Source organism: Equus asinus, chromosome 29, assembly GCF_041296235.1.
Source record: "Equus asinus isolate D_3611 breed Donkey chromosome 29, EquAss-T2T_v2, whole genome shotgun sequence".
NCBI classification, from domain to species: domain Eukaryota; kingdom Metazoa; phylum Chordata; class Mammalia; order Perissodactyla; family Equidae; genus Equus; species Equus asinus.
The window spans coordinates 22,972,158-22,995,852 of NC_091818.1; the positions used below are offsets into that span (position 1 = coordinate 22,972,158).

General features: G+C 40.7%; 1 protein-coding gene across 1 annotated transcript in view; it reads right to left on the reverse strand.

Annotated features, from left to right (window-relative positions):
- Positions 1 to 522: 522 nt before the first annotated feature.
- GAD2 (glutamate decarboxylase 2) overlaps positions 523 to 23,695 on the reverse strand; it is an 81,123-nt gene continuing 57,950 nt past the window's right edge. Inside the window, exons 12-16 of the mRNA XM_014868253.3 lie at positions 20,899 to 20,977; positions 18,043 to 18,192; positions 11,766 to 11,873; positions 11,349 to 11,438; positions 523 to 4,216 (exon numbers count right to left, since the gene is read on the reverse strand). Of these exons, the coding sequence (XP_014723739.1) occupies positions 4,043 to 4,216; positions 11,349 to 11,438; positions 11,766 to 11,873; positions 18,043 to 18,192; positions 20,899 to 20,977 (601 nt within the window). The 3' untranslated portion in view covers positions 523 to 4,042. The remainder of the gene's footprint in view (positions 4,217 to 11,348; positions 11,439 to 11,765; positions 11,874 to 18,042; positions 18,193 to 20,898; positions 20,978 to 23,695) is intronic.

Sequence of the window (23,695 nt, forward strand, 5' to 3'; positions counted from 1 at the left end):
TTGAGAATCAGGCAAATGAGAGCACACACTGGATATTTGATGTTATTATGGCAATGTTATTATTATAGTTTTAGCTGTGATAATCGTCTTGAAGACTTTTATTTTAAGAGTCCTTATCTTTTATAGATTCATATAAAAATAATTTGGTGTTGGGGAGGAAATAGGGTGGGAGAATGGATGAAATACGATTCAGGCTCTGAATCAGTAAATGTTGAAGCTGGGTGACGCTTTCCTGGGAGTTTATTATACGATTTTCCCCACTTTTGTATGTACATGAAAATTTCCATAATAAAGTATTTAAAAAAAAAAAAAAGATTGGATCTGATTGATGGAGAAACCGGAGTGGTAAACAATATCCTTCAGAAGCTATAGTAGGGGCCACTGCAGAAGGAAGAGCTTTTTTCTGTAACAAGGACCGGAAGACACTCTGAGCTCTGTGACAGGTGAAGAGCCATTCATTCAGGAAATTCATTAAAAATTATCCCCACAACGTGGCAAGGTCAGAAAAAAGCATCCAAAGCCTGCGATTTGTTCACATTGATACATTTATTTGGGTTTAGAGAGACAACACAGATAAAATACTTTGATGATACACAAGTTTATATTTGGTAAGAACAGGTTGCCACATATTTCTATTTTTTATTTTTTTCTGTCTTTAGTCATGGAGTAATGTTGGGGAGATGTTGACGTCTTTCAGAAACACCAATTGGGAACAGTATTTTGGCACACGTTAACTAATAAATACACAGTGTTGGTACTTAGCATTGGAAAACAGGAGAGCACGTGCAAGGTGGTACCCACTGTTAGGTCGCCTGATTCCTTGTCCTGCCTCTATGTACACCTGTGCCTGCTTTGGCCATATTCTGAGGAGTTGAACCTGCTCTGAACCCCAGCAGGGTCCACATCTGTAATTCTGGCATTTTGTGACGTTCCCTAATTAGTTTCTTCTATTCCCAGAGACGAAGGAGCCTTCACCTTGCATTTTGTGAAATCACACAATTCTCCAAGGAGACGTCTCAGTAGAAAGCTGAACCGAGGGCATGTTCTCTACTAGAGCTGATGTGGAGGGCGTACAGTTTAGCAGAGAGAGGGAGAGAGAGCGAGTACAGGAAGAGATGCAAATGCAGTTCTCATAATATCAATACAGCTACCACACAGAAAGAGACATATCAATAAAATATTGTACAAGCTTTTACAGCAACACATGTGGATTTGCAACACTGTACAGTTCAGATCTAAAGTGCACAACCCCAGCCTGAGGTGACAAGACAGTACTCTCAGTATAATAAAGGCAACACAGTTACACACACAATGGATTTCATTCTCTTTCCTCACATCCTTGTGACAGCATGTGAAGTCAATACCACTTCAATGTCTCAGATAAAGACATACCACACTTTTTTTTCAAGTATTTAAAAATAATAAACACAATATTGCTGTATAAATGAAAATGGCCATGTCAATTCTGATTAAAGCTAAAACCAAACTTTTCTAAAATTTGTCAAGAGTGGTCTCGCATCAAGGCCTTTGGCACTGGGAATTTGGGCTAATGTCGAACAATTCCTTCTTTCCTCCTTTCCTTTTTCCGTTCGTTCCTTCCTTCTTTCCTCCTTCCCTCCAGAGTGGATTACAGACCTACTTTAAAAATTATTTTATTAAACTATTGGCACCTATTAGGCTTTTATTTACCTTCTTCCCTGGTTATGGTTGGAAGGGATTTCACCACATGGGATTGAGCGAGGCTTCTAGCCGATTTGGGGAACCATCTGGAAGGACAGGGGGTTGGGGAAACAACCTATTAGTAAAAACTATTCTGCTGGAATTTCAAACATAGGCACAAATGCTCTTCCTTTTAAATTCTGTCATACCATCAAGTTAAAAAGCAGTCGCTTCTGATAGAGGATCTGTACCCCTAGGTATAAGCATCCTGGAGCTCAGGGGGTCTGTCCAGATCAGGGCACTGGCCTCTGCTATCTTTTCCAGGCAGGACAGCAGGTTTGATAATCAGTGTCTCTGCCTTTGAGGTGGGATCCTTGGCCTGAGGCTCAAGATAGGTGGTCGGCTGTTTGCTTATTCTCAACAGCCAGTTTCTAGAAAGGAGAGAGATGCTTGGCCATTAGACACAGCCTAGAATGGGAGGTTTATTCCTTCACGAAATTCTGGGGCACAGATAAAGAGTTTCTTCTAATAGTCAGAGAGAATCCCTTTGCTTCCTAGACAGAAAGGGCCCAAAGCCATGCTCATCTCAAATACCAATGTTTTCATACCGAACTTGCGAGAAAGAATGCAGGGGAAAGCACATGCAGATTTCAGACAGTTGGATCCTGTGGTTATATTACAGAGCATTTCTATCTGTTGAAGGACAGGGTCCTCTTTCTCCCCTCGTATACCTGTAGTTTTTCTGACTATTGATCTGACTGGTCCATACAGAAAGGACAAATGTTCCTAAACGTGTATCTGCAGCCTGCATATGTGCGTCAGTGGTCCTCCCACTAGCACTTGGAATCTGACAGTCTGTGGCTGCATAGATATCTGTGGGAGCTCCTTTTGGCTCCTGTCTCTCCATCAGGTTTGCAAGGGCAGAAGGATGCTTTTAAAATATTATTTTGAATTCTAAGGATCTTATGATCTCTGTGTACTCTGGGCACTTGGGATCTTGATGGGAGACAGATAAAAGAAGGTCTTAAGATGCCGTCTCAAAATCCCAGGTGAAGAGTTCATTTCCTGAGAGGAAAACAACCACCCGTGGAGCAGAAATTAATTATCGGGGATCCCAGTGATGGGGAGCCTAGCAGGAGAGACTTTGTGGGTAGGAATAGGGAGGGAATGGGAATAAGCAATTATCCAGCAGGTAAACGACTTCTTCCTGGACAGTGGCAATATGGCATCTGGGATGAGGTCATGATTCTCACACAGAGATCTCTTCTCCCAAGGCCAAGTTTAATTTCCTGGGCTCACCACATTCTAGAGTGTGCTTTGTTCCTCATTGCTCTGGCTGATTAGATTTTATTTCTATTTTTCTCTAATTAATTCAAACGACCTAATAAAAGAATACTGTTTGGGAAGATGTCTCAAGACCCAGCATCAACCTTCTGTTCAAAACAGGCTGAAGTGGTAAGCAGAATAGAGGCAATCACCCTAACTTAGTCTAAGATGCAGCCTGGCTTGTCACGCTTACTGAGAGGGTCTGCTAAGGGTCAACTGGGAGGAAAACTTAAACGAGAAGAGAATCTTATTGTTGATCTGATCAATCATTTTAAAGAACCTGCAGTATTCTTTTGTGTTTATTTTGCAATATTGACTTTAGAGGTGCGATAAACCATAACATGAATAGAAAGAAGGCATCATACCTTTTGAAGAATTTCATGGGCCTATGTTTCAAAATAACTTTTCTAAGTGTCTCATTGTGCCTCCATTAAAAGAAAGAGAAAAAAAAAATCTGGCTTAATTTTTATATCTGCCCCTGCAGTTTGTATAACCCATATAAAATAAAAATCTATATGTTACAAAATAGGATTTCTTTTTAATATATATATTTTCCCTTTGTAAAATTATATGTATTTAAATACATTTGAAATGTTGCTATAGGTAAATTAGAAATTTTTCTTCTAATACTATGAAAAAGGCAAGAGTTTTTATTGTCAACACACATTTTATATTTACTTTATCCTTTTCACTGCACCCCAAAGAACCTCTTACGATTCAGGGGCAATTTGGCACTATTCAATCCTACTATTCTGAAGTGAAAATAAAGTTTGATTTGCACACTATATTAAAAGTAAGGGAAGTATTTATAACAATTTAAGCTTTTCCTTACTGATTAGAACACAGCCTTTTGTCACTAATTATTAGAGAGGTATTCTAAACTTAAGAAAGGATCTTTAAAAGGAGCAATGTTTTTCTGATTTTTAAACTATCTCCTACTTTGACACCACAATATAGAAATAGATTTACTTTGGAACAAACTACAAATACATTCACACAGTTTGTGACAACTTAATTGTCTACTTAGAGAATTGAAGCAACTTAGTGAGCTAGGTTATTATAAATCTTGTCCAAGGCGTTCTATTTCCTCAATCAGGAAGTCAATGTCTTGGTGAGTTGCTGCGGGATTTGAGATGACCATGCGGAAGAAATTGACCTTGTCTCCCAAGGGCTGGTAGCTGACCATTGTGGTCCCATACTCCATCATTCTGGCTTTAATCACCGGGGCCACCTGTGGGAGAGATCAGATCAACACAGTGACTCTTTCCCCCACAACTCTTCCCTTAGTCAAAGAACCCAATATCCAGTAGCATTTTTAGTTTTTAACTAAACAGTCAGACTCCTTATTTGTTTCCCTTGAAGGAACTGTTTCCAAGCTTTCTTGGGATCAGAGGACACTTCAATACATCCAAGATCTTGAAGGTGACAAGAAGAATAAGAAATGATAGGCTAGCAGTGTTTGCCACCTTATCCTTGACTTTCCAGGTAGTGTTTTGGGAGAATGGGAAGAATCTTGTGTTGATTCCAAGGCTAAATAGTTTAGCAATACAAAATTTGAGGGAGGTTTTTTTTTTTCTTCTTAGTAAATGTAAAAACATTGGAAATAAGACACAGTTCAGAGAATGGTTACCAAGAGGTTAGCCTCAATGTCAAGTGATGTATGAAAATAAGCAGGCTTTTGAGACCCTAAAGCTTTCTAGTTTCTTTTCATTCTCCTTTTGCATTACCTTGGTTTATCAGATATTTTGAAATATATTCCTTAATAATGAAGAAGAATCAGCTGAGGCAAAAAGTTGAACCCACAAGGAGTTAACATTACGGAAGTGGATCACAGGCAAGATTTTACCGTATTTATGCCAGACTGATGATTACAACATCAGTAGTTCTCTATTGTGTATGAAATTAAATTCAAACTCTTTCTCTCAGCACAAATGCCTTTTGTCACCCAGTTCTGAGGACTCATCTTCCACTGCTCACCAAAATAAATCTTCAACTCTGACAAGACCTATTTATTCAATATGCCTTGAATGTACCACACGTATTTTTATCCCTTCACACTTGTCCTCGGTCTTACCATGTCACACTTCTTCTCTTTATTTAGAATCCATTTTCTTTTCTGGTTCACATCCTATAGACACACCAAGGCTCCACCACAGTCCTATAACCACTATGAAGACTTTCCTGATTTCTTTAGTCCATTAGCATCTTTTCTCTTTTAAGTCATAAGTCCTTGATCCTGATCCATAGATTCTAACTATATTGTAATTTCCTGTTGTCTTCTTATGAGAAAAGACATTTTATCTCTGTACTTCAACTGTAAGCTCGTGGAGGGCAGGCACAGTGTCTTTTACCTCTGTGGTTTACCAACACAGCACTGGATGCACACGGAGGGCTCCCTGAGTCCTTGCTGACAATAAAGAGCAGCATAGTAGGAACAGCCATCTAAGAAGCAGCTTCCATTTAAGTGATGTTTAAGCGCATGTACGATCTGTCCACATATTCTACCACTGGAGTTTGTAAATATAACATCTGATCTTTTAAGTTCATGCTGCAGATATGGTAGGAATAGCAGACATCAGGGAAGCTTTCGACTTATTTAGATATACATAGCAAGCAACTCAGTTCAAAAGGGGGACCATGCTTTATATCACAGTTGGATTCATCTTAAGTGAAGGACAGTTAGATTCAAATGGAATGCTGTTATGAACATGTGACTTCTGAATATCGACACTTAAAATAATCATTGGTTTACAATGAGGTTTTCATATTTAAAGTACTCTGCGCTCAACGTCCACACAGTTCCCATCAGGCCCAGTTATTTGTTAGTCACCGAGGACAAAGCCAAAGACAGGCTTCACCTTCACCTTCACTTCACAGCCTGAACCCAATTTCCCCACCTCAAAATGAACGTATATCGTGATTCCAGCACCGAGATTTTCTGATTCTAGACTAACAAGTTCTTAAGTCCCTTCCTGCCCCTTCCGTATTCTACAGGGAGAGAAAGTGATGAGGAATGTTTCTGTTGGGTGGATTGCTCTTTCCCCTAAAGGATTAAGGATGGAACAGAGCATCGGGCTCATCCCAGGGAATAAATATAAAAAAGAATTTAAATATCCCAAGTCCGGGATTAACTTTTAAAAATGGCTCTACTAGGGAGCTGGCCTGGTGGTGTAGTGGTTAAGTTTGCACACTCCACTTCAGTGGCTCAGGGTTCACCAGTTTGGATCCCAGGTGCGGACCTATGCACCAGTTATCAAGCCATGCTGTGGCAGGCATCCCACATATAAAGTAGAGGAAGATGGGCACAGATGTTAGCTCAGGGCCAGTCTTCCTCAGGAAAAAGAGGGGGACTGGTGGTGGATGTTAGCTCAGGGCTAATCTTCCTCAAAAAAACAAAAAAAAGGATCTACTAGAATATTTTAGCCTAAAGACACAAAATTTATTACTTTGCGCTGTGAGGCATGGCAAGTCAATGTGTTCGTGGGAAAAGAAATCCCAAATTAGAAAAGGAATTCCAAATCCACATGTCTGCAGAAATTTAAGGGAGATCATATAGCTATTCCTTAGTTTTATTTGTGCAGTAATAAATGCTTGTTCTTTAGGACTGACAAAACAACGGCAATGGTTTACTCAGTGAATTAAATTCTGATTTCGTTTTCATAGGCAATCCAAGCAAAATCACACAGGAATGGCATTAATTATTCAGGACAATCACCTCTAACTTTCCAGATAAATGGAAATCAAAGGTCAAAGGATTAATGGTAACAGCCATCATCCCAAACAGATTTTGGCATAAAGTAAGATGAATCCTGCGGTTCCTGAAGCTAGCTGGTTTGGCAGAAATCACAGCTGTCTAAATACATATGACTTTTTGGTTGCTTCCGGAAAATGCTGGGGAACTAAAATTAGCAAGAACACGGAATATCTACTTCATTGCATAATCACTAACCGGAAGTTAAGAAGGAGAATAAGCTTCTGACTATTCTGACGAATATATAGCATGTTCACATTTCTAGACTGTCTTTTGGTCACATTTTTGGTTTTGCTGAATAAAGAAAGTCAGTTGGGAAAGAGAGGGGCTGCATATTGAAGAATTCATGAAAGACCTAATTGACAAGAGCTCTTTGGGGGCTGCCTTGAGAGATTTAGGGTATCATTTTCTCCCTGGTGTCATTAACTTTTTCAATCTTTCAGAAAACAATAACTAGGAAGCTGCTCCATAATTTGAATCCACATTTGTTTCCTCCAAAGAGAGCTCAGATTAAAGCATCATGAAATAATCTTACAAGATATCACAGAAATGTATTTTTTACTATGTATTACAAACCTTTTTGTTTTTAAATCTTGGAAGCCTGAGTGAAAGTTTGAAAAATGAAAAAGAGGAAGAAGCATAAGTAAGACATTCTAGAAGGTTACAATCTCACTACTTAAATTCTCCATTACATTTAATAATATTGACTTTAAAAGAGTCACCTTACATACGAGGCCAAACTACTTCCTTACCAATTTCCTTTTAAATCCATTGTTAACCTTTCAAAAGTCATATAGGACTATAAAACCTAATGGAAGAGATGCAGATAATGATAAAATACAATGAAAATTAAAATACAAGAAGATAATGATGAAGAAGAGTAGCAGAAACACAGAGATGACCAATATACCTGCCTGTGGGTTCTTGTCTGATAAACGCCTGCCTGGAGCTTACCAGCTCTGTGTCTAAGGCATGTGGCCATGTCACCACAGCACCCAGGCCTTCCGTGTCCACTTTGCTTCAGTGACAATGGGCCACCAGCACACGCACAGTCCTGACTGAGCAGCAGGAAATGCACCAACCAGATTCTCCTCTTTACCTCCTTGTGAAGTTGTGGCTGTGCTTGTTTTAGTAACAACCATTTGTTAACGTAATTATCTGTCCCCGAGCCAGCCTGTGCACTGGGGAAAGGCCTGTGATCCACTAGTAGGTTTCCTAGGTGTTGTTTCCCTTCCCTATTCTGGAATCTGCAAATGGCCCTTGGACTCAACAAACATTTTTGAGTGCCTATTGTATGCTAAGCCATGTACCAGGCAAGAGGACACAAAGAATAATTCCACTGCGTTGTTGGGTCCAGAATTTAACTTAATTCTCTTGTTTGCCACATACTACCCAGAAGACTCCACATTTCTCCCCATTTGTAGTCTGTATCAGCACTGACCCAGAGGACTTTATGTAATGATGGAGATGTTGTATATCTGTATTATCCGACACAATAGCCACTAGTCACATGATGAGCACTTGAAATGTGGCTAGTGTGATAAAGAAGTGAATATTTGGTTGAATTTAATTTCAATTGATTTAAATTGAAATAGCCACATGTGGCCACTCTGTCATATTGGACAGTGCAGATAACTTATTTTACCACAGCCTTTTTCCCTCTGGGATTGCATGCGTGTGTGTGTGAAGATTTTACTGGTCTCTGTAGATTATACTTTAAGGGTTTCACACTTAATAAGAAACTTTTCTGAAACTCTGAAAAATTATTGACATAAATGAACAAAAGTTAACCTTGATATTTTCTGTGTTCTGTTTTCATTTCCAATTCTGAATTGCTGAATTCTACTACAGTAATGAAAATGGAGTCACAGGAGAGGGAACAATTAGGAGAACTCATTTTGCAATCCCTAGAGATTTTCAATTTGAATTACCAACATCATAAAAACAGTTTACTAATACTCTAATTGCTGTTCCCAGGAAATAATCTCCATGCCCATCACAGCTTATGAGATGTGCTAAAATCTAAGAGGCACTTGAAGAGAATTCTATTTAAACGGGAGAACTTCAGAGTTGACTTCTGCTCAGAAAATGATGCAAAAAAACCTTTCTGTTCTGTACTCCCACCCTGCCCATCCCTCAGCCCAGCAATAATGAATTGATTCAACCAATGAAGTCAGCCAAACCACTCTGTGGATTCTCTGTCTGGTCAGTGGATTCATTAAAGAAGTTCACTTTCAAGCCAATAAGAATGGAAATTTCTCATTTCTAACTAATTTGTTAAATAAAATGAGTTTGTTCAGGGGCCGGCTCCGAGGCCGAGTGGTTAAGTTCGCGCACTCCACTGCAGCGGCCCAGGGTTCGGATCCTGGGCACGGACATGGCACCGCTCATCAGGCCACGTTGAGGCGGCGTCCCGCGTCCCACATCCCACAACTAGAGGGACCTGCAACTAGGATATACAACTATGTACTGGGGGGGTTTGGGAAATAAAGCAGAAAAAAAAAATGGGTTTGTTCAGATAATATACACTCTAGAAAAGCTGCCCCAAAACTTCCAGAAAAAAAATATGAATTCTTTCCTCTCAAATGACAGTGGATCCTTTTTATGCTTGCACCTATCACCTTCAATGTGACCACCACCCTCACTCCCTCCTGCCTATTGGGCTGATTTCCTAGGATTAACTAACTTCACTAAAGCTTCAGACATGACCATGATTCCTTCCACCCCAGACACATGCACCCATGGATCCCTGTTCTAGAAGCTTCCTTCTATTTGTTCCTCTAGGTCAGTGGCTCTTGACCTGGGCTGCACATTTGAATCACCTGGGAAACTTTTAGAACTATTCCCAACCCATCCAAAATCAATTGGATCAAATTCTCAGGGTGAGACCTGGTTACCAGTATTTTTTACAAAGCTTTAGGATGATTCTAGTGTGTAGCCAGGGTTGCAAACCATTACCCTAATTAGGAAGCTTGATTTAAAGACCTCAATTATGTGTAAGTTTGATCCTGGTTAAGGGCTGGTGTTAACATTTATAAGATTTTCTGGAAGTTTTAAAACCACACAAAATCCCATTCTTCAGGGGCTGACCCAGCGGTGTAGTGGTTAAGTTTGTGTACTCTGCTTTGGCAGCCCAGGGTTTGCAGGTTCAGATCCCGGGTGCAGACCTACACACTGCTCGTCAAGCCATACTGTGGTGATGTCCCACGTACACAAACAGAGGAAGATTGCCACAGATATTAGCTCCTCACCAAAAAAAAAAAAAAAAAATCCTGTTCTCCATTTTCCATAGAAGGAAATAAAGTGTTCTGGAAGGTCAATGAGGCAGCCCAGGCTGCTTAGCAGTGGTGGAGAGAGCCTCTCCCACTCCAGGCAGTGACCGGCTGGAAAACAGAAAACCCACCAATCAACCCTCTGAAATCCAAATACACATGATTACCCCTGGAATCCCACTCCTCCAACACTGTGGGAGATGGGCCCTGCGTTTACCTTTAAGACTCTCCTTGGTGTACATCGTAAACCAAATTTCACCTGTGTGTAAATGTTGGGCACAGGAGAGGATAAAAGATAAAGGTGTCTTCTGGGCACAGGAGAATTTGAAGCTCAAGCCCTAGGCTCTGGAGTCACTGATTTGGGGAAGGTGACTTTTTCTCCCTGTTCTTCAGTTTCCCCATCAGCAAAACAAGGGTGACAACAGTGCTTCCCACTTTAGGTTGCTTATGTTGAAATAAATTTTTAGCCCAAGATGGAGCCCCTCCTGCTGGGGCGCCACGTCAGCAAACCGAAACTTAGCTGACTTTCATGTCCCTGTAAATGCTCGACTTGACCAGAAACAGTAAATCCAGCGAGCCAATCCCCAAACACCAAGCCAGCTCTGGGCTCTCTACTTATTTTCTTGTTCCTTATTCATTTTCTATCCTTCTCCTCCTTCCTTTTTATTCTTTATCGTATAAAAGCTTCCTGCCCTCTGCCCCATTTTGCAGTTCTCTGGACCCTTGGGAACGGAGACTGCCTGCTTAATGAAATGTTAAATAAAGTTTGTTTGTGTTACCTAAATTGTCTTCTTTAGTCATTTTTAGCACGTATGACAGTTAAGTGATCTAACGCTAGATCAAAGTTGAGCCTGGGACAAAATACACACTCTAAACATGGCCGTTATTATTATTGCTCTCTGCCCATTACCTTCTGGATGTCACAGCTCTAAAGACCCCACAGGATAGCCTTGACCTTGGCATCTCAAAAGGGTCAGCAGCAGCTTTGTTTTCTAACCATTTCTGGTGCCTGAAGTCTCTTCAGTGCTTGTACCCGTTTTGCCTGGCAGGTCAGTCAACTTCAGCAAGGGTTCTTGCTGGTTTGTGCATGCCAGTAAAGGTAGCACCTAATTACTTATTTTAAGACATCATAAGCTCCCTCTCAGAAAATGGAAGCAAATAGAGTTGTTAAAAGTCTGGATGCACCAGCTCTGAATGTCCTGGCTCTGCAGGAGCCCAGAGAGGGGGGTGAGCTCATGCACCGAGGTCAAGGCTGGATTTCTCTTAAAGACATATGTACACGCATGTGAAAAGCTCAATGTCACACCAACACACATATCAGATGCGCTTGTGTCACTTACCTTTGAGAGGCGGCTCATTCTCTCTTCATTGTCTTCTAGAACACGCAGACTCGGAGGTACATACCAGAAGCAGACATTGGTGTGCTGAGGCTACAAACAGGAAAGTGACATTCATACTCAGGCAATTTTGAAAATTCCAAGGACAATTTCAAGTCTATTTATTCTGCAGCTTCCAAATACAATTCCTACTTTTGAATCCACAATCATCTTTGGAGTGCCTGACTTTCACAATATTATATAGTTATTTTTTTGTGAGTCTGACTTTTACTCCAGCTCAGAATAGCTACCCCATCATTCCTGCTTCTCCCTTGTAATGGCCCCACTTACTTGGACAGTACATTATTGACATCAAAAATATCAGTGGTAAGAATTGGAATAGACTAAACGTTTTGGGATGGTAGAAATCAGAATACATACCTTTCCGTCAAACACCATTTCATATCCTTCTCGTTTTTTTATGATATTGTATAAATACTCTGCCAACTCCAAACACTTATCAATATGTGCTTCAAACCCAGTTGTTCCCTAAGTAAGAGAAGAGGAAAGCTTATCAGGCAGGCTGAGATGGGTGGGTGAGCTCTCAGGCTGAGATGCGGGAGGAAGTGGTCCCTCAAGACTGACGGTCTTTCTGCTACTTCTCTCTCAGCTCTGCTCCGGCACTTTCCTTACACAAGACTGTGTTTCTAAGGCTTTTCTGGCCATTATTTCTCCTTTAATGCTCTCCCCCTCAGGTGCTTTTGCTCCCTTTCACGTCTGTCATTACTGCTCTCCACCGCCAATTCTTCTGAGCCTCCATTCCCCAGGCAATTATTTTGATTACTCGAGGGGAAAATTTGCCTCTGCCCTCCAGAGGACTAATTATGGAAGTCATTAATGACAGGAGGGCTGGGATATTCTCTTCCTGCGGATAAGAAGCATCATCAGAGACCCCCCCCCCGCCCCACTCCAGGATGCCTGCTTAGCCCCTGCCCATCATGTAATTTGCCATTTCCAGACTCCACTTTTGTTCAGCAGTGTACCCCCATTACAGAACAAATAGGGTGGGTGCCCAATGAATATTTGTTCAACAAATGAATGCATGAATCTTAGGCGGCACACAGATGCTTGGTTAGCCTGTCATTCTGCAAAGCTCATTAGATTTCTCCTTTAGGAATAAGTGACTCATATGTCTGTAATGGGTGAACACTGTCACAGAGGTCTTTCAATTTCCAGCACTGGAAGCCCGGGATCTGGACTTGTGTAAAACAACCCAACAGCCTTGGACTGGAGCTGTTTAACTGACCTCAGGACACTCTAGGGAATTACTTTTCAAAATGGTTTTCCTCTTAACTCCTTTAGTGTTTATGGAGTGCTAATGGAAAGCTTAGAAAAACAGCTAATGCTCATCTCAGGAGCACTTAGATCTGGTCTACCAGTGACTAAGCCAACATGGAAACTGGAGGGAACAATTGTAGTGGAGATAAAATGGGTCCACTTTCCTGTTTAGATAGTCTCATCATCTTAGCTAAAAGGGGGATGCAGCATAGCCAGTGACTTTCAGCATCTGAAGCATTAAAGAAATCTGATGGGTTCCAAAATTCATCTTGGGGGTTGGCACCCTAGCCGATAGGTTCAAGGAGGCTGACTGGTTCCTGATGACCCCCAGAAAGGGCCTGGGCTGATGCCTGAATGCTCAGGCCAGTGCCTACGCCATGTGCTCTATGAGTCTGTGGGTGCTAAGGATTTAGGATTGGTTTGGACTGACCTGGCAGTTTGGATCTACTTGGGATGGGCCCTAGGTGAGGGAAGGAAGTGAACTGTTCTCCAAACTGGGTCCTTTGGACCAGTCTAGAGTTGGATTTAAACTTACGTGTACCTAATCTAGGATATGACCGGGACCGGTATGACTCTGATCCTGTCCAGCTGATGGCCTTGGCTAATCTCTCTGGTCACATGGGAATGATGGTGCCTGTCTGGTTTCCCATACAGAGACATATAAGGTAAAATGAATGCTCTGAAAATGCGTTTGATTGTATTACAAAGGGAATGGGATTACCACAGACTGGGATGGGAGTCCTCTGGCCTTCACTGGTCTAGAACGACACTCTGGAGATGATCAGGAGTAACCCGACCACCCCTTTGTTGAAGGCTAACGAGGTACAAGGGGAGTGCCATAGGAATCTCGGATGCTCTTGGAAGCCCGGGGCCCCGCCTTTCATGTCAGGTATTTATGGGAATAAGACCCATGTTTTATTTATTTTTAAGATTTTGAAGGCTTTGAGGAGATTCTCCAAAATTAATTCATTCATCAAATACTTGTTTAGTAGCTATCATATGCCACACAGTTTTTATCATGAGAATGACAAAGGCATGTGTAAAACTTTATCAGGCATCGCATCACCATGACCTGCGTCGCCGTGGAGGAAGCTGAGGCTCCGATGTGCACTCCTGAGGGAAAGGCTGGACCCCAGCATCAGGTTATAATGAGGGAGCTTCTGAGGAAAGATGGTTTTATTTTCTCCCTCATCACACACACACTTAAGATCGACTTAGACTGACCTGGTTGAAACATATACTCCACAGGGCACAGATTAGTGTTTTTTTTTGTTTGCTATTGAATCGCTCATACAAGCAGTGCTGGGCACAGGTTAGGCGCTGAATATATATTTGTCGAAGGAATGGATGAAGGACTGAAAGTATAACTTTTAATCCCGGGGGAAGTGTTTTTACAAAGTATGTTCTGAGGAACAAACCATCTGTATCAGAACCAGATTAATTGTGCTAAAAATATAGATTCTCAGGCCCCACCCCAGACTCCTAAATCAGAATTTCAGGAAGATGAACATGGTTTGCGTTATCTTCTTCCACAGTCTCACTGTCTTCCAGCGTCTGGCTACTGCCTCTGTGTCATCCCAGGGCCTGACATCTGGAGTGCTGCTCATGAGTCTTCTCTGCTTCTAACAACCCTCGCTGAATGCTCTCAGGCCCACTGATGCTGCTTCTGAAATAGTGACTGAACCCTTTGCTGCTATCTCCATTTTTATTGCTGCCACGTGACTCAGGCTCTCTTACTTTTCATCTGGACGAGAGCTCCTTAACTACCCTTCCGTCAATTTGGACTCTTCATTAGACTCAGAATATGCATGTCAGCCCCTGCTCTTAGTCCTTCTTCCTGGAATGTCCTTCTCCCAGTGCTGCAGCTTGAAATCCTGCTCATTCTACCCATCCTGTTCAAGACCCATCTCGAAGGCCAGCTATTGATAAGTCACTCTTGAGTCTCAAACTAGGAATGAGTTCTCCCTCCTTTAAATTCTCAAGGTGTGTCTGTGTTTCTTTTATGACCAGTTATATTCTGTCTCACATGATGCTTATCTGTGCATCTATCTTATTCTGTCTGGAAATTTGTAGCCCCCCCTTATTCCATTCAGCACCAGGGACAGTAACAGATACTTTGCTCACTCCCTACTTATTAAAATGCATTCACATTTTAGGGAGAATGTAAACATTCAGTCACTCAGCACAGGGTATCAGACATCAATTTCCCTTTAATAGTTTTCTCCTGTTATTTGTTTTTTCTTCAGTCATTTGCCAGTCCCTCTGTTATCTACATTTTTAATTAGGGAAGCCAATCACAGAAAATGACAAGGAAACCTGCCAATTTGTATAATGATATACAAACTAAGAGATTTACTGCAAGAACTCAGTAGTTACACATTAAGCCATCCTTACAAGACTAAAAACAGGGGACTAATTTTAAGTTTCCTTTTTCTGTCTACCACCGAGTTTTTCCCACTGAGGAAATGTGTCAAGATGGAAAATAATCATTAAGTCCTAGAATTCTCTAACAAAATGCAGACAAAATGAAAGGTCTACTCCATAAGAACAGAACTGAGGGCAGGCATGCTGTCTTTGCTGATGACAGGCTTACATCAGGGGGCTCTTTGTTTTTGCATATATTTGCTCTCCTCAAGTTATCTTGGACCTAATATTATGGCTGTCATCTGTGCATTTAGCTCCATTAGTCATTAACAGATTAGAGAATACTAATTCATACTTAGGTTACTATTTTTCATGTGGTTTATCTTACTAAGGAGAAAATGTGGATTCTCTTGAACATTGCATTCTCCAGGCCTATCTAGCAACAGAGGGTTTACTGAAATAACAGTATGCTCCTCTTCCTCTGCCTCAGCATTGTGTTTTCAGATTGTTTCCTCATTCCTGAGGAGAGGAAAAATAGAATGTCATGGCCAACTCTTTTAAGGTTCCTGGGGGAGGATAACTTCCTTCCCTGGCTGGCATTGCTAAAGAGCTTCTGAGGTGAGAGGATATGTATCCTCACCTCTGATGAGCCTTGTAGGACTAGCTTATTACTTTAGTAATTATTATCATTCCATTTTGCAAAAACCATAGCTGTAAGATGAAAACCCAATGGAAGTTTTTCATTTACGTGTCTAGATACTTAAGGTTTTGCAATAAAGAATTAAAACAATATATGTCAATAAGTCATGCAGCGGCTGTGACTATTTTTCTTCTCTTTTTATTCCCTCTCCTGGTGCCTTTATATCAGCATTTTAAAAACTGGAGCCTTTGCCTTTATTTCAGGCTTCATTTTGTCCTGCCGTTTAATTCACACCTGATGTCCTCCAAGTTATTTCTCTAAGAACCAGCCGGCTGCACCATGCTGGCCAGGAGGCTTCAGATGGAAAAGGAGCAGCAGGAACTGATGAACCATGAGAGAAACATTTTCATGTAAATATAGCTAATGAGCATCATCTTAATAAACACACCACAGGAAAAAGAGACAAAAAGAATGATACTGAACAATATTTAGAGATCAAGCTTTCCTCAGCTTACTAGCTGATATTTTTTGTAATTCCCACCAATCAATGAAATGAAAAACCTACTCATTTTAAAACAGCTTGAGAGTAAACTAGTAATTCATATTCTTGATTGAATTATTTTTGCCAAATGAAAGTGTCACTTCTCTCAGAATGACTCCTATCTTGGGTGATGAAGACTAGGAAAGGCTCTCAACTTTCAAAAGATAAAAGGGTCCCCCGCCCAGCTCAAGGGATCAGAGCTCATCCATCATATCACTTTTTTAAAAAAATTTATTTTTGAGAAAGACTAGCCCTGAGCTAACATCCGTGCCCATCTTCCTCCACTTTATACATGGAACACCTACCACAGTATGGCTTACCAAGTGATGCCACATCCGCACCAGGGATCTGAACCGGAGAACCCAGGGCTGCCGAAGCGGAATGTGAGAATTTAACCACTGCACCACCGGGCCAGCCCCCCATCACCATACCACCTTTACGGGGCAATGCCTTCCCTGGGGCCTAATGCCAGGTAGCTGCCTGATACTTAGCAACACTTAGAGAAAATTCAGCTAGGGCAAGTACCATTCTGGAGGCTTGCCTAAAGAATATGCAGTCCAGCCATTCCTGGAGACCAACTCAGAGTTATTTCTTCATTAAGCAAGACCATCTTTCTATTTAAACTGCCTTTTTCCAGCATGAATTTAAAGATGATTCCATAAAATAGTTGTTGACTGCCTCATTTCACTCCCAAGCCCCCTCTTTTTCTTATTAGCCATCCCCTACTCTAGGCTGCTTAAGGCAATTCAATTTACTTGAAAAATCTTATAAACAACAGCATATGGAACTCATTACTGTGGACATGGTTCATATGTCTTGACATAGACATGAGGAAGAACCCATTCTCTGGTCTTATCCTGGCATGTCTCACTTCTGGTCACTGAGTTATTTACTTGTTCCTATGGGATTGAACCTGTCACCTCTTCATGCAGGCTACTTCAAAAGTTTACAGCCAAATTTGTGGCTCTTCTCCCAAACACACAGGACCTCGGCGCAGGCCAGCTTCCCTCTAACCTCTCTCTTCCTCATTTTCCTTTGTCCAGCTTCCCTCACATACACTTTTAGCAGCTGAGTTTCTCTAGCATGTCCAGCTGGCTCTGGCCATTGTCTCCTGTGGCAGATAAATGAAACCAGGTGAGAAGTCACTAATTTGTGACATTTAAGTTAGGAATCTGGTCAAAATTAAAAACAAAATCTTTGACTTTTCCAGCCTGCTTACATTTAAACATACACATATGCTGTTTGAAGGCCACAGTTAGGTCCCGCTGGTTCTGTACACCATCAGTTACAGAGTTTCTATTTCTGAGAGAAGGGTGATCACCAATAGTTAAATTCTGATGTAACCAGAGAAACCATACAAAAGGTAGTCACTAGGTACTTTGGGAACTTTTTAAAAAGCGTTTTAACTAGAGGTTACCCTTTGAAATATCAAGCTATCGTGATGAGTTTTTTCTCTTTTCCCTTTTGTTCTCCAAACATGTGCTTTTAGATTATGTTACTCTACCCAAGTGATCAATGATTGGTAGAAACCAAGTTGGGAGACAAAATCAACAACAAAACACCTCTGAAGAATCCAAGTGTTCTGCTGTATGAAGCAACAAGGATTTGTTCTCTAGATGAGTGAGCATTAGGAGTAATTTGGCTTAAAAGAAAAAAATACAATGAGTTTTATTATATTCTCGCCCATGTAGAATGCAGATATGTAGGTATAGGATTAAAGTAAGTTAATCTTGGGTAATTTTCAATTTGGAAATCCATTTTTAACAAGTATACTAAGGGTTGCCAGATGTAATTACTGTTTTTAGGTGACACTGAATGGATCTACACATGCTCACCTTTGCCCTCCACATGAGCCATAACTTAAAAACATCCACGTGGCGTCCGCACTGCAAGGCCTTGTCTCCAGTGTCATAGGACAGGTCATAGTGTTTATCTTGCTGAAAGAGGTAGGAAGCATGCATCTGGTTGCAACTCTGCATCAATCCCTAGAAGAGAAGAAAGACTTAGGAAATTCTACTGACTTCATCAGGGATTCTATTAGATTTACACTGTGGTGGAATTTATTAAGAAAAGAAACAAAGAAAGCGACATTGAATATTCTGGAGAAAGAAATCAGCAAGAATCAAATGAAAAAATAATAGGACCAGTATCTGGACAGGATGAACTATTGCAAAAGGTCAACTCTGTGGGATTAATGGCTCAGGGCCAAAGGTTACCAGAGGTTAACCAGAGAAGGCATTCAAAAAAAAAAAAAAAAATCAAAATCAGAGTATAATGTTCTTTTTTTCAGAGAACATCCTGATGTTCTGGTTTTGTTGCAATTAAAATATTTTGGAAACTCTTTGGTTCTGTAAAATATTATTAGTGCCATTTTTCTAGTCTTTCATTCATAAAGTACTTTATCATTTAGCTGTTAGGGTTTGAGTTTCCTTTGGAAATCATAGTTTTTAACACAGCTCATTGTTATCAGTTTTAGATGCTGAAATCTAGAAAGATAAAGACATTGCTACTCTGAGATGTCTTAAATAATCAGTCTTTCAAATGTCATGACCCTCTCTCAAGAGTGGTTACAGCTTCAGTACTGTGTTTTCATACTCAGCTGCTTATGATGGTTACAATGGAAAGCTTCATCATCAATGACCATGAATTTTCCCTAGCAGCATAAGCTTCCTATGGAAAACAGGTGGCAGAGTGACTGAACTATTCCAAAGGACAGTGAATGAATCATGCTCTCTGACTAAGGCAGCGTTGCCAGTCTCCTCACCAGAAACCCCGCCACATTTCAATTTGTCATGCACCACAGGAAGCCACTGACTCTTCCATTATCTACAGTATAATTGTGATTTTACAGAAGCTTTGGCATTTTTTTTTTCTTTTGTGACTCATGACAAGAGAAGAAAAGACTAAAATGTGATCAATTATTTGAAGGTAGAAGTGAGAACCCTTTTAAAAAACCACCCAAACTAAAACAAAACGCAATGCAACTAAAATTTTAACTAGGTCTTGAAAGACCAAGTGCCCAGATAGTAAACAACAGAACTGGGCTTAACCTGGTAGTTCAGGCTTCCTGTTCAGTGGAATTCATTAAATTATTTTTTTGAGACTAAGAGAAATTAAATACAATGTAATTGTAATAGAGCAGTAGAAAGCCATTGAATTTGAAAAAGAAAATTCACTTGAAGACCAATAAGACTGAAAATTGCAACAGATGTTTCTATTTTGTTTCATGGTCACAGAAACTTGGCATCATTCTTCGCCCGGTCATGTAAGCTCACAAAGTGGTACCATCCATCCTAAGGCAGACCAGCCCAGAGAGTGTGGAATGGTGGATAGATCGGATCAGCTTCCAATGGGATAGGAAAAGCAATTCGAAGCACATGACCACTAAAAGGTTAGTCAGCACCAGTCTCATTATACAAAAGGATAAGTAAAAGTGATGCTGTTTTTCACAAAAAGAGCCTTGGTTAGATAATATCCTGGTTGTGAACCATTACGAAATTATACACCATTATGTCCCACACTATTTAAAATATATTAATAGTTGCTGTGCTAAAAAAATAGTTGCTGTAAAAGAAATTCCCAGGGCCAAATAAACTTAGGAAACTCTATGTCGTAAGTACCTTCTTTTTAGATATTTGCAATATATATCAGCAGTTAAAGATGATATGCCCTGAAGTAATAAAACTTGTTTTTAACTCTTTAATTGAATATGTCCCAAGCTTTTTTTAAACCCAGAACTCTCTTATCGCAGAATACTTAATACAATCTTACAGAATGGCATTATTCCTTGGATCCCAATAAGGGAAATGCTATCAGAGCATCATAAACTCTTAGATTTGAAAGGGACCCTAGAGCTATTAATCTATTCCTTCCTATCCTCTTATTAATAAGAGATCATCCAATCTCCATTCAGTCACCTCCCCTGATGATGAATTTATTCCTACATAAAGCATCCATTACCCGTTGGGCAGCTAAGTTTTTAGAAAATCATTCCTTTTATTGACCCCAAGTCAGACCTAAAATCATGGTGTGTTCTGATTTTGCCATCAAATCTGCTGCCCAGTGTTTGTAACCCAGTTCCCTGAAGCCTCAAGAAAAAATTGCATCTCCACTACTTGGGAGTCATTTAAACTGTTAGGCTGTCCTCTCAGCCCTGTGAGTCTTTTTTTGTTTTTTAGATTAAACATCCTTAGTTCTTTCAAGCACCCCTCTTACATGTTTACCAATTGTTCCCCACTGTTTGAGTTCTAGCTTGATGGGGTCCCATACACGATTTGGCACCAACCTACAGAAACCACTCCAGGTGTGGTTTAACCAGAGAACAGTGAGGGACTTCCTCCCCCACCCCCGAACCTGCACTTCTTTTACCTCATTGATGTTTTTGAACAGTAATATTCTCTTGACCCTTTGTTGACCCCATAGAGCACAATGAAATGCTCTATGTCTTTTTTACAAATACAACAATTTAGCCATGTGTGAAACATGCCTGTCCTGTCTAGTCAAAATATCACCATCCTCTACTTGGACATAAGAGCAGGACCCTACTTTATCCTCATGAACAATTTCCCCTTTTTGGAGGTGGCTCACTGTTCCAGCCTATAAAATCATCCTGTATTCTGATACTGTGACTCTACACATTTACTCTATTGAACCCCACGGGTGGACTGAGCCACCAATCAGGAAAGACATACCTCTTCTCTAACCAGGAGAGCAGAGCACTGCAAAGGGACACCCATCATCTTGTGTGGATTCCATGTCACAGAGTTGGCCCTAAAGGAAACGAATCATGTTAAGAGGCTGGCACCCATGACAGGCTTTATGCTACTAAGGCCCTGTGCACCGGCAACAGAGCTTCAGGCTTCTTGGCACTACTTTTCAGACGCCAGGAGGACACTCAATTTACAAAACAAGAAGGGGACTCTTAAGTTGACAAGCTTTTCTTTGTCTACAGAGACAGTAGCGAGGGCTAGCAACTCCACATGCTGCCCCCGGCTCCAGTAGATGCATTCCTTCAGCCTCCAAGGGGGTCTGAGAACCCCTTCGAATGACCAGGTCACCCAGTCTAGGGTCTGTCTTTGGCCACTGAGGAGAAGAGCCCCAGGCAGGCCCTGGCACTACTGTAGTGGCCTGGAGCTCAAAGAAGTGGCTCATCCCACTGCTTAACTTTGCTCTTTTCCTGACCCAACTTCTTCTTCCTAGTCACTAAGTTTCTCAAATGTGTCCTTTCATAATAGCTTCTAGCTCGTCCTCTGCTCTCATCTCTTCTCTAAACCACAGATATCTTTCTGGACCACAGGTGAGATAAAATGGCTCCTACAGCAATTTTCAACTTATTTTGTCTCAACTCACTTGAGGAATATAATGCTCTTTCATCGGTATTAGTGATTCTCAGCTCAGGGATTTGTGCTATCTGAAAAGTCTGAACCATAGTTCTGGTTCAGATTCTTTTAATAATAATAATAATGATAATTAAAAAAATATTTTATTGGGATCATGTTGGCTCACAACATTGTGTAAATTTCAGATGTACACCATGATATTTCAGTTTCTTTATAGACTGCATCGTGTTCAAGACCAACAGTCCAGTTTTTATCCATTACCATACATACATTCCCCTTTTTCCCCTTTTGCCCTCCCCTTACCCCCTTCTTCTCTGGTGATCACCAATCTATTCTCCTCATCTATGTGTTTATTTATCTTCCACATATAAGTGAAATCATACAGTATTTGTCTTTCTCTGTCTCACTTACTTCACTCAGCATAATACCCTCAAGGTCCTCCCATGTTGTCACAAATCCCAATCAGACAAATCCCAATCTAAATCCTAATGACATTCTTCATAGAAATAGAACAGAGAATCCTAAAATTGTATGGAACAACAAAAGACCCCAAATAGCCAAAGGAATCCTGAGAAAAAAGAATAAAACTGGAGGCGTCACAATCCCTGACTTCAAAATATACTACAAAGCTATAGTAACCAAAACAGCATGGTACTGGCACAGAAACAGACACACAGATCAATGCAACAGAATTGAAAGCCCAGAAATAAAACCACACATCTCTGGACAGCTAATCTTTGACAAAGGAGCCAAGAACATACAATGGAGAAAGGAAAGCCTCTTCAAGAAATGGTGTTGGGAAAACTGAACAGCCATGTGAAAAAGAATGAAAGTAGACCATTATCTTACACCATACACAAAAATTTCAAAATGGATTACAAACTTGCTGTAATACCTGAAACCATAAAACTTCTAGAAGAAAATACAGGCAGTACACTCTTTGACATTGGTCTTAGCAGTATCTTTTTGAATACCATGTCTACTCAGGTAAAAGAAGCAAAAGAAAAAATAAATAAATGGGACTCCATCAGACTAAAAAGCTTCTGCAAGGCAAAGGAAACTCAACAAAATGAAAAGACAACCAACTAACTGGGAGAAAATATTTGCAAATCATATATCTGACAAGTGGTTAATTTCCAAAATATACGAAGAACTTATACAACTCAACAACACCACAATGAACAACCAGATGAAAAAATGGGCAGAGGACATAAAGAGATATTTTTCCGAAGAAGATCTACATACAGATGGCCAAGAGACACAGGAAAAGATGTTCAGCATCACTAATTATTAGGGAAATGCAAGTCAAAATGATAATGAGGTATCACTTCAGACACATCAGAATGGCTAAATTAACAAGACAAGAAATAACAAGTGTTGGAGAGGATGTGGAGAAAAGGGAACCCTCATACACTCCTGGTGGGAGTGCAAGCTGGTGCAGCCACTATGGAAAACAGTATGGAGATTCCTCAAAAAATTAAAAATAGAACTATCATATGACCCAGTTATCCCACTACTGAATATTTATCCAAAGAACATGAAATCAATAATTCAAAAGATATAGGCACCCCTATGTTCATAGCCACATTATTCACAATAATAATTATTATTATTTTAATCTGGATATAGTGTCTTCACTGACTCTTGGTTGCCATTTCATCCTCCACCGAGAACCACAGTTATCTTCTAGCTCTGTTTATGACCCTTTCCTCCTCCCGAATTGTTGACGACTTCCTTTTGTCTCCTGGCTAAACTCCAAGCTGTAGGGCGTGGCTCCTGATGCCCACACTGGAGATCCCCAGTCAAGCGTCTGGTCTTGTGTCCTTTCCATTTCCTGCACCCATTTTCATCACACCAGATTAGTTTTTGTTCTCAGAAAATTCTATTCTGATGTTCCTGGCTCTCTGAATGCTATTTCCTCTTCTGGAATGTCATCTCCCTTTGCCTCACTTGGTTAAATCTTATTCTTTAAGGCCCAGATCAAGTATTATCTCTACAGCTTTCTTTGACTTATTCAACTTCTCTCCCTCATTCCTGCTGTACTGCTCCGGCTCCTCCTCCTCCAACTCCCTGGGACAGCAACTGCTCCCTCTGAGTTCCCATGCTCACTTCACATGCTTATCAGGCAAGGTGAGTCTCTGCTCACATC